The 12,587-nt window shown below is 36.5% G+C and overlaps 1 protein-coding gene across 1 annotated transcript in view; it reads left to right on the top strand.

Moving 5' to 3' along the window:
- CNTNAP4 (contactin associated protein family member 4) overlaps nt 1-12,587 on the top strand; it is a 276,813-nt gene that overhangs the window by 139,066 nt on the left and 125,160 nt on the right. The window contains exon 4 of the mRNA XM_007994117.3: nt 7,041-7,188. Within this exon, the coding sequence (XP_007992308.1) occupies nt 7,041-7,188 (148 nt within the window). The remainder of the gene's footprint in view (nt 1-7,040; nt 7,189-12,587) is intronic.

Raw genomic sequence — 12,587 nt, forward strand, 5'->3', positions numbered from 1 at the left:
TTCTGCAGAGTGTAATTTCATTTACTTTTACAGGCAACCAGAAGCACTCAACCTCTCTGGCAACCTAACTATAATTCCCCACAGATTGGGAAGATGGGAAGTTTACCTTTAATCTCCGGGTGGGGCTGTCCATCTCTGGCTTTCCGTTTATCCTAAAAAGTAGAGCCTCTGAATTCTTAAAAAAGCCTATGGAAGCCTGTAAAATATTCTCTCCTTCGAGGGCTCTAGAATGAAAATTTTGTCCCTAACCCCATCAAAGCTGCTCATAAAACAGACAATGACAAAAGAAAACAAACAAACAAACAAACAAACAAAAAACGACCCAGTTTCTGTTTCTCCTCTTCAGAAATCCTTTAGTTATCCCTAAAGAGAAAGCCTCAGATGCAGGGCTCACCCCTTTGGGTTTTCGTCTTCTAGATCTTGGACATTTAATATTTTATTATATTTTTAGCTCTTTGACTCCTTTTTTTAATATTCCAAAAGGAGGGTTCAGAATTTCGAGTCTAGCAGTACCATAATGTGAATTTTTATAGTTATTTTCCATCTCAATAAAAATTTAGTCTTCCACAAAATTGTACATATAATACCCTAATATAAATGTAAGCTTTATGACTTGTCCACATATCTCTCATATAACAATTTATTTCTGTGTTTCAACAATAGTTACAGATTACAGCCAAGTTTGCATCTTTCATGTGCTTTTTTTCTTCTGGCTATTTGATCTGTCTTGAGAATTCAAACCCTTTTATTCAAAAGGTACTAAACAGTATGTTTTATAACTTGTGTCTCCATAGATTCTAATATAATGATTCACACAAAGGGCCTCATCAAGTTATTATTAATAATTTTGTGTTCCTTCAGATAAATATTTTAATAATATTCAAATATTTTTGGAAGGTGGTAGAGACGGATTTTATTAAATAAAATTCCATTTGCTTTAATTTTGAAAATTTAGATTTATTATATGTGCAGCTCAAAACTTAACATTCTAATTTGATTAGTGGATTCTCACTGCCATTTCTTTATTAGAATAAATGAATTACATTTGTAATCAAGACTGAATCAACTTTGTAAGATACAGTCCTGATGTCTTGTTCAACATATGTTTAAAAGTTATTCTTATCTAGGTTTATGCTGGCAAATTTTCCAGTTTTCAGTAGTTCTTATTTCTCTTTGCTTTTAATCTATGCTTTTCTAGATTAGATAACCTTTTGGGAGGCACATTTAGTAAAGATTTATACCTGACATCATAAAATTAAAAAGTGATTTCTATTTGACAGCATGTTGCTATGATTATTTAGCATCTGAATGTCAGCTGACTATGTCAAAATGAATTGTACTTGAAAACAGGTCATGTATAGGGCATATGTAGGTCATAAGAATTCTCACAATAAGGGAGGTTATTAATGACAAGGGGATTTTCATGTTTCCCTGTTTCTTTGTTGAATTTCTACTGGTGCTGCTGTTTATATGGATGGAACTGGACTGATTTCTATATAATTGCAGAGTCTGCTATGCAACTATGTGTAACGGGTCCCATGTTTCTGATTTATAACAGTGATGTTTTAAAGCTTCTTATAAATTGCCATATGGGCATCTCCCTTTATACTTCTTGGCTTTTATACGTGAGTTGCTCAATTAATATTTGAAAAAGAAATTAGTGCTTTTATGCCTCTTCATAAACTTTAGAATCACTTTGGAAATACTTAAAATCCTGTGAGAAACTTTAATTCATTAACTCCATAAATTTTCTTGGTTAAAATACATTCCTAAACCATCTATGAACACCTCACTGAGTCTGGAAATCACCAAGTCTAAAAGAAAAGAACGATACAATGAAGGCTTTTTGGTAGGACATATAAAGTTCATTTTACTTCTAGATATTTTATGTACTTAATAATATAATAACATATTTATATTCTATGTATATTAGGAGGTTACTGTTTATATGCAAGAGTCATTGATTATTGAATGTTTATTTATTTTTATTTGACTCCAATAATTTTGGGAAGATGTAAAGTTTAATAGAAAATCTTTTTGTCTATAAAAGTCAACTGGTAGAGCTGAGTCCCAGTTCAACAATAACCTAAGTTGCATTATTCTAAAATGTGTAAAAGGTTTTAAATATAAATTATGAGGAAAAATGAAAAAAGCTTCAGATAAAATATTAAATTTCCTCTAGGGTAAGTTGTTTGCTTTCATGTTCTGTTGAAGTGATGCCTTTTGATGGCTTAGCTAAATTATGGGCTTTGGAGTCAGAAAAGCTTGGAATTAAATCCTTGCACTGCCACTTTCTGGCTGTGTGACTTTAGGCACATAAGGTCTGTAATTTTCATTTTCCTCAGTTGTAAAGTGGGTACAAAAATAACTACTTCACAGAGTTGATGCAAATATTAAAGCTACGTAATACGTTTCTGCTATGTCTAATGCTGAGCCCCTAACTTTCATGTTGAAAACATTTAAATTGATCACGTAGAACACAATCACTAGTTGTTATGGTCCAAATATTTGTGTCTCCCCAAACTTCGTATGTTGAAATCTTAACCCTCAACAAGATTAGGTGGGGCCTTTTGGGAGGTGATTAGGTCAGGAGGCCTGTAATGGAAATGCAAGTAGTTTTCTTATAAAAGAGACCCAAAGGAGCTCATTCACCCTTCCACGATGTGAGACTACAGCTAGAAAGTGACATTCTGTGAAACATGAAGTAGGCCTTCACTAGACACTGAATCTGCTAGTGCCTTGCTTTTGGACTTTCCAGCCTCCAGAACTGTGAAAAACAAATTTTTGTTGTTTATAAGATACTCAGTTTATGACTTTTGAAGTGAGACCTTCTAAATTTTTTTTTTCTCTCTGTCAAGTTTTGAGATAATATAGGGAACATAAAAGTACAGGATTTATACACAAACCAGAAGAGTACTTTATGAGTGAGACAAAGATCCAAAGCACAAAATTAGCTTGGCATGCATTAAAAATGCAGATTTCAGGGCCCTGCCCACAAATTTAGTACACGGGTGCAAGATTTGTTTCTAAAAAAACACCTCAAGTAATCCTGACATAAACTAAAGTTCAGAATCTTTAAAGGAAGACATAAATGTCCCTGTAATAAAATTATTATTTTTTTAAAAAAATAGGCCTTTAAATGCATTCCTTTATCAATTGTTATGGTAACAATTCTCCATAGCAAATTGGGGAAAGGTTCCTGGGCAAAGGAATACATTTGAAACTCAGCAGCATTCACTAAACTTTTCAAGTAATGTAGCGTCAATCCAATGCATCATTCACAAACATTCTGAAAATTTCCATTAAATATTAAAATCCAAAGCAGAATCTTGATTATGTATGAAAAATTTCAACAAGTGGAGCAAAAATTGCAAATATTGTTGATCAGTTAATAAATAAAATAAATAGTAACTGCATATTTTTCCAAGTGACGCTGGCATTAGGAAGTTATTTAAGGTATCCAGAGTGCTACTAAGTAATGCTTTTGCCTGTTGTATTGCTATACACTCTTCCCATGTCTGTCTCCATTATTTTATTATTATAAAATTAATACATGCCCATTAAAAAATCTATATTTGACTGAAATGTTCTGTAAGTCCCATATTCCCAACCTCACAATTTTCCTTACCCTCCATAAGAGATAATTGCTAACAGTTTTGAATATAACAGTGATATTTTTATTAATATAAACTATGTATTGTATATTTATTCTTAATGTTTTCAAAATCTAAATAGTTCATAACGTGATCAAGTGAAAAGTGAAAGGCTGTCATTTGCAGATGTCTTACTGCATTTACCTGTCGGCTGTCACTGTCACTGTGCATCTTTTCTCCCAGTCCCTTAAGACGCCAAAATCATTGAACTTACATTAATTTTGAAACAAATGTGAGATCTTTTGGAGGGTAATTTAATTAATCATCCAGCTGTTCACTGTGCAAGAAATTATAATTAGGGATTGTGTTAGCCTGCCAGTGGCACTTAAGAAATAGAATCAAAAGTATAAGATCTAAGGTCCTCAACCTAAGCTACACATTACTCTAATTTGGAAAGCTTGTAAAGACATAAGCATGCAGGCTGGGTGTGGTGGCTCACGCCTGTAATCCTAACACCTTGGGAGGCCAAGGTGGGCAGATCATTTGAGGTCAGGAGTTTGAGACCAGCCTGGCCAACATGGTGAATCCTCGTCTCTAGTAAAAATGCAAAAAAAAAGTACCAGCCATGGTGTCTGGGGCCCATAATCCCAGCTACTTGGGAGGCTGAGGCAGGAGAATTGTTTGAGCCCAGGAGGTGGAGGTTGCAGTGAGCTGCGATCGCGCCACTGCACTCCAGCCTGGGTGACAGAGCGAGACTCCATCTTTAAAAAAAAAAAAAAAAAAAGACATAAGCTGACACATACACACACGCAAAGAGAAAGAGAGAACAAAAGCAGTGCTCAGGCTCTGAGCGTTGAGAGTTTTAATGTACAGTCTAAGTTTGGGAAACATTGCCCTATATCAGCCATCCTAAAGGAAATTGAAATAATCAAATTTTTGGGCAAATCATCAGGATTTCCATAGAAATTGAGACTGTCGTGGTCTAGAGGTTGGGTGAGAATAAGGTTTGGTTAGTGCAATATAGAAAATAGCTAACTTTTCTTACCAAACCTCAGTAAAAAATTTTGACCAGTGGAACAGAATGGAACCTTCTCAGGGGTCTGGTTATCAGAGTACAAATATCCATGGAATTAAACAGTGTTCTCCTATTTATGTTCTGGGAAACACTAGTCTAGAAATTTGCTCTGCAAAACAACAATAGTAACAACAGCAAAAGCAGAGGGGAGCAGTTCTCTGGCCTTATATATTTGAGATGCGCTAGGTAAGCGTCCCTGCCATGGGCTGATACATTGCAATTTGCACATTAACATGTGACATGCTCTGAGAGGCCCTGTAATTGAGACGTCTGTGGAACTTTTGTTTTTAAGCTCAGTCTTTCTCAAACATACACATTCAACAAATATTTTGATGAGAACCACTTTGAGCCGAGCAATGTTCTAGGTATTACAGATGGAACACAATACACCTCTCTGCTTTAGTAGAGTTTGTTTTCTAGGAGGATAAGATAAACAGGCAGATAATGATCAAACAAGAGAAACCCCTCTTAAAATAATGAGAAATATAGAGAAAATAGCAAGATATTTATGGGGGATGTCAAGTACACAGGTACTTTAGAGACTGTGATCAAAAAGGACCTGTCTTGGGGGTAATATTTTAGTCAAAGCTTAAAATGACAAGAGAGACTGGGCATGCAAAGATCTTGGGAAAGAGCTTTCAGAGCAGAATGGACTGCTGGTGCAAATCCCTGAGAGGACTGTACTTGGCTTGTTCGAGGAGGTCCAGTGTGGTTAGAGCATAATGGAGGTGGTTGCTGGAGACTGTGTTTGGATGAGGAGTTTAGATTTTGTTCTATGTGGTAAAGAAAGTGTTGGGGACGGCATAGTTTAATTTACCTCTACAAGTGTTACTATGTGCTCAGAGGGGAATATATTGGGGATGATGGCAAAGAACAAAATAATAATAAAGACCAGGAAGAGGCTGTCAGGGTAGTTCTGGTGAGGTGATGCTTTGTTGAACTGAGTGGTCATATTGAGATAAAGAGATGCCCCGATTTTGGATGTAATTTGGAGATGCCATCCCAGCTGTGCCTGTGTTTTGTGAGCTTGAACATTTAGTATATGGGATACTGGTGGAGTAGGGGCAGGACGTAGGGGATTGACTGACAAGGAGAATCAAATTAATTGAACTATAAAACACCCAATCTTTTAAAAATGTATTAGAAAATGTTTTGGTAAATGATAGTAAAGGGATATTTGTGAAGTAGAAAGAAAAACAGGCAAATGATCAGATACCCTGGGTACTGGTGTTTCTATTGTGTTTATCTTTGCTTTGGGCAGTCTACATGAGGTTGATCTTATTTGTTGACCCAGTCATGGGTGAGGGACTTAACATGAACCTGCAAATGTAGTTGCATGTTCCCTTATTATGAAAGAAAGAGATGGTGGAGAGGAGGAGGAGGACCATGGTAAGGAAGCTGGGAAATAAAAATGAAATGTAAATTATTGAGAACAACTTCTGCTTCATGATGACTTCTCCACCTGTAGTCTTAACAGTGTGTTGTATGGAAGAAAACAAAAGATGCTTAGATGTTGGGTGCTGCAGTATGTGAGTTTTACAGGTGAGCTACCTATTATGTAGATGCATCCTGATTTTATGGAAGAAACATAGCTCCTGGTCCTACCACATAATGGTTGCAATGCTTGCAAACACCAGAGGGTTTTTTCTTTTTTTTCTTTCCTTTCTGAACTTTAATTTCCTTGTCTGCGATTTGACTGTGCTAACTTAGCATCATTCCCAAGATTTCTCTAGCTTTCAAATTCTAAAGTCCATAAGTTTAATTACAGGTCTTTCCACATTATTATTGTTTCCAGTGTCCCTTAACAATTTGAATGTGTGTGTCTGGCATTGTGCTGCTGAGGTTTAACAACCTGTTATCTGAGTGTAGCTCCAACTTGAATGTTGGGTGGTACTTTTCTTTATGTTAACAAGTAAGATGAGAAGATGAAAGAACCAAAACACATCATAGCTTAATTCATTCGTCAATGATGTATGCAACTTCTTTGTCGACTGAGATGATAGTTCTTCAACCCTTGGAGAATATGTTCTCAATTTTTTTGTTGCTATTCACAATGTTAATTGCCATAGACATGGAACACTTTTACATTCAATCTACACGTTACAGAAGCAATTTTTATTGCAGGTATCATGGTTGAAAACTGGTATAATGGGGTGTAGAATTTAAACTCTCTTGGAAAGAAAAGTTGAAGCAACAGTGATTTGTGTGGATGGAGAGACATCGTGACATAACCGTTAACATGGTTTTCTTATAGAAGGTAGCACCATTCATAGTACAATGCAGATCACACAGTGTTCATAGACATTGTAGGTGACAAACTGAAATGCACATTCTCCAGATACATTGATTTCCTTCTTTCCCTTTTCTCGTAGGGTTTTTCAGGAAATGCAAATGCAGACAGTGTTGTGTACTATAGACTCCAGCCTTCTATCAAAGCCCGATTTCTGCGCTTCCTCCCTTTAGAATGGAACCCCAAGGGCAGAATTGGAATGCGAATCGAAGTGTTTGGATGTGCATACAGTAAGTGTTTGTTTATCCAGTACACTGACATAGATATCAAAAGAGATGTTTTAAAAGCCATACTGCAAACTGAAATGGACTTTTTAGCTATGTAAAGAGATATAAAACATAGGAATAATTTTTGTGGAAAGCTTTTTTGTGTGTGCCTGTACATGCCAATATTGACTTTCATATTCAACTTTAACATTTTAATTCAGAGATGGAAGCACTTGATAGATAGATGGATAGATACATATTTATTGATGCATGTGAATGCATTTATTCAAATAGAATATTATTGACTAGATTGTAACTTTCAAGTATTAGAAGTTTCCTTCGTGAGTTATATTTGATGATATTTCATTTAGGTATCCTGAGTCTAATAAAAGAGACACTGTTCCATTGAGTTTAACCAACCTTCTGTTATGAAACCAAAAACCATTTTTCTCTTTAGCCTACAAACAATATCATGCAATTCACTTTTAAATATGCCGTGCTCTCAGTATAAATTAATAGAAAAAGAAAAGACTTCTCCCAGAATATAATATGTGTTTAAAATACTTTCACATAAAAAAGATAGACACCGCAGATTTCACTTAGCCTCCTCTTAATGAAGCATTTTATTATGTATATTTTTTGTGGGGAAGGGATGTAGGAGTTATTGATAGTGCACCTCAAGCCACATTATCCTGTTATATACACTTTTATTATAGAACAATGGGTTAGTTAATATGATTTACAATGATCAGACTAACAGTGTGAGGTTTGAAGAGATTCAGTAATTTGCTCAGAGCCTCACCTATGAAATAATCTGGAAGAGAACCCAGGACTGCTCAACTTCACGGCATCACTTTTTTCTCTACTAAACATTTATTTTTAGCTACTAAAGCTTTTTTCATACCTATGCTGTCACTTTGTGATGTAAGCCAAGTTAAGCTCTGACTCGCTTTATTTACATGAAAGCAGGTGATGAAGAGATCAAGTGACTTGTTGAAGTTGTCTAAACTCTATCCGACAGAGAGATCACATTGCGTGGTTTGTGTGGGTATTCTGTATTTCATGATATTCTCAGTGTCCATCTCTACCATCAGACATATTTGACAGACCTGATTCCTCCAGGGCCTACAGAATAACACTGAAAGTATTAATAAAATATTAATAGCAATAATGCTAATAATATTAATAGCATTCCTTTCTATCACTCTAGAAATAGCACTGTTTCCTTCATGCTTATTATATGCACTATTCTAAGCAGTTTATGATTCCTCAAAGTAGCCCAGATAAATATTACTGGGTAACTGCTCCATCTACCTACTTTGAAAATGAGAAAGCTAAAGCTTAGAGAGGTTGACTTGCTCAAGCCCCACAGACAGGAAGTGGCAGAGCTGGGTTTGCAGCCAAGTTTGCCAAACTCCAGAAAGCAAGCTTGTATTGACATTTCCTCTAGTTGTTGAATAACAGAGATGAGTCAGTGGCCAGCTAACTTCTCACTCTCTGTCCACCTTAATTGCAGGCTTTCGTAGCCTCAACAATCCAGCTTAGCTATGCCATGTTAGTTCCTCACGTCACAATTCCTATACCTGAATAAAATCATGCATTAAAAAAATCCTACCCCCAATTATGATCCTGCAAACTAGAACTTGGACAGTAGTATTATTTGTCTTTGGATCACAGAGCTTAGCAAACTCATACTACATGATGGACAACTAGTAAAACAAATTTCAAAGTGCTTCGTATTTACAGTTATATTCTCCACTTATTCAGAGCATCCACCTTGCAAAATATTTGTCTAGCACAGTATAAAAATAGCTAACAGTTATTCTGCATGTGTTTTTTGTAGACATTCTACTAATTAATCCTCAACACCACCCATTTGTTAGAGAGAAAACTGGGTCTTGGAAACATTAAGCAATTTGTTCAATACCACACACTTAGTATGCATTAAACCTAGGATATAAACTCAATATTAACAAATTTAACATTAAGAGCAACAGCTTAGTGGGACTGTTTATGCTGTTTTGCTGACTCTATAGCCCCAGGTATAATGTCTACCTGGGGGTGAGAGCTAAGGTACAGGCTCTTTTGAGTTATCTGCTGCTCTGTGGCTAGTGATACTCAAACCTCCCCCTCACCTGTCTTGGTTTGCAACTCTCTGGAATGTTCTTTTTGTTGTGACTTCATTTGCTATCTTTGGGGTGAGCATACTGTCCATGTGTTTGGTCAATATTCTTTTCACATTGACCCATGGTTGAAGTAGTAGTACTGGGAGCCAACAGGATTTTAAACTCAAACTTAAACACAAATAGTGAAATAGTGTGGCAGGATTTAATGACAAATGATGGTTGTGTAATTTTAAACCATTATTAAAGGAGAAAAAGTAATAAACTTAATGGATAAACATTCTTGTAGATAATCAGAAAATAACCAGAGAATGGGTTGGGCATGAGTACCTTATGGGAATGTATTTTATTAAATTGACTTTAATACCTCAATTGCACCACAGTCATGCTCACATTTTCCACCTATTCATAGCATTGGTATTGTAATATATTAATTTATTAAAACATGATATTATATAGCCATCATTTGTTAAAGTTAATATGTGTCAGAGACTGTAAAGAATAAGCATCTTCTGATTTGTTCCTAGCAATGTAGGGAAGCAGGCACATGAATATTGCCATTTCATACAGGAGTCAGAGGAGACAAGCAGAATTGTCTACTGAATAAGACATACAACTTGCTCTGGGTGACATGGTAAAGAAATAGCTAGGACTACTGGCTTTCCTTACCCTCAGAAGGAAGTACTGCAGTTGCTATCATCACAAGCATCCCGTTGCAAGATTTTGTCTGCAACTCCCTTAAGTAGCCCAGACCCAAGATCAGATTGGATTTTGTCCAGACACAAAAGACCATTCTTGCAAAATCCCTATGAAAAGGAAACGTGGTGTTGGGGAGTGGGTAGAATTTCTTTACTGAATCACAGCCACAGGACATCCATCCATGCCCAACAAAGTAGGTTTCCCCTGAGCTTGAGGAAAGCCCGAAGGATTGCATGCAACCAGCCATCCTCCCCTCCAGCTTAGCTACGCCATGTGCCTCCTCATCTGCACCAAATTAACGTGACTCAGATGCACTTTGCCTGAGCCATTCACTCAAGTGTAGCACACCTCACAGACTGCTTCATCTCTCCTGACATACAAAAAGGTGAATTTAAGAGAAATTAGTAACTTCTGCAGAATTACACAACCCATGTTAGATCTAGGATTTAAAATCAGCTCTCTCATTTTCCTAAGCCAGTGCCCCTGATAACTATATGAATCATACATGTATTGAGCCTTTAACTATTTATTGGCACTTGCTAAAAAGAACTCTACTAGGTATTGGGTATAGGGAGATATTCTAAAGTCATATATATTTTCTTAATAAAGATAGGCATGTGCAGTGTTGGAAAAATTATATGAACTAAGTGTAAAATATTGTAGCATGAGTATAGGGTGTGAAGGATAAAGTAATTGATAAATTGTGGTTAGTATAAGAAAGTTTATAACGGTAGATTTTGAAACAAAGTTGCAGATATTTTCACATGGGAGACCGAGGGGATGGTCCAGATAGGAAAAATGCTGTGCCCCAGTCAAGCACAGGAAAGAGGATTGCTGGAATCATTACTCAAATGAGTATTTGAGTACAGTCATTCAGACTGAAATTAGGGCTACGGGTTAGAGGGTGAAATCTGGAGGCAGCAGCTCATTAGAAGGCTTTTACTCTTGTTTGGGCAAGTGATGGTAGAACCCCAACCTAGAGGAACAGCAATCAGTAAAAGGGGAGGAAGGGCCAGGCGCAGTGGCTCATGCCTATAATTCCAGGACTTTGGGAGGGTGAGGTGGGCGGATCACCTGAGGTCAGGAGTTTGAGACCAGCCCAGCCAACATGGTGAAACCCTGTCTCTACTAAAAATACAAAAATTAGCCAGGCGTAGTGGCGCATGCCTGTAATCCCAGCTACTTGGGAGGCTGAGACAGGAGAATCACTTGAACCCAGGAAGTGGAGGTTGCAGTGAGTCAAAATCATGCCACTGCACTCCAGCCTGGGCAACAGAGTGAGACTGTCTCAAAAGTAAAGGAGGAGGTAAGCAAATTCAAAATATTCTGAGGATATTGAATCAAGAGACCTTGGTCATTGTATGTGAGGGAACAGTGAGTTATCAAATTTGCTTTTTTTTCCTTTCCTCCCTTGATCCTTTTTTTTTTTTCCTTCAAATTTGAACACCTGTCTGGAAGGGGGTGCCATTTACTAAGATGGGAAATGAGACAATAAATAGATTGTGGAAGGAAACAAGAGATAGTCCCATTGTTAACACATTGAGTTCAAGTGCCTATGATATATGGAAGATTGGAACTCCAAGCCCTCTGAGTTGAAGATATCAAATTAAAACCTATATAAATATCATTATTGTTAGCAAATCATAAAGTATTCTACTTGTTGTACTACTGTTAATAACAAAAGTGTGAAGTGCTATGTTTGAACAACTACTCATGTCTTGAAAAATGGGAATGCATTTCTGCCATAATAAAAGCAGCTCCTTTGTACTATTTTTCAGGTGGAATAAATATTTTTATAACAGGCTCCCCTTGTGCCTAGTACGTATTTGCTGAAGTCACAGATGCAAGCCTATCCTGTGATTATTGCAGGAAAATGGCTCTTGTGAGAACCACACATAAATTGCCCTGTACCCCAACAAGTTAGGGCAATAATTTGTTATGAAGGAACATCAAGTGAATGGAAAATCCATATCAAAGAGCATGTTCTACTTTTATGTCAGTAAGCTTGAAGTTGTTTCCTGAGTAATGAGAGAAGTAGAAGCTAAATTTTATGGGATCAAAGAGAAACTATAAATTTCAAATATCTTGGCCATAGCAGTAGTGATCATGTTTATAGATCTAGAGAAGAAATGTATAGAAATAAATTACTGGTGGGAGAAAGAAAGAAAAAGAAAAGAAAATATTTGATGCTACAGAAACAATACTACATGTCTCAAAGAGAAGTAAGCAATGGTGAACAAAGGAAAATAAATGGGTGAAAGTGAATATATCTGCAGTGTCCTTAGGAAGCAGCAATTAAACCACAGGAGATAATGTTATTTAATTGTGGATGAATTGCTGAGGCAGTTGTCCTTAGTGGAAATTCTAAATTCCTTTTCTCTAGTTACTGTATAAACATCCTCATTTTGCAGACTATGATCATCTTTTCCTCATCCCCAACAGAATAAGAGCATCCAACTGTCAAGCCATACTCAACTAATTTGTTCCTTTGGCAAACCATGATTTTATGATTTTTCTAGCCTTAGGGTTTCTGCAGGATGCCTAAGGCAATCACCATGTACCCAGCCTTCATTTCTCTATCTGGATAACTCTCTTACTCAT

Source organism: Chlorocebus sabaeus, chromosome 5, assembly GCF_047675955.1.
Source record: "Chlorocebus sabaeus isolate Y175 chromosome 5, mChlSab1.0.hap1, whole genome shotgun sequence".
NCBI lineage: Eukaryota > Metazoa > Chordata > Mammalia > Primates > Cercopithecidae > Chlorocebus > Chlorocebus sabaeus.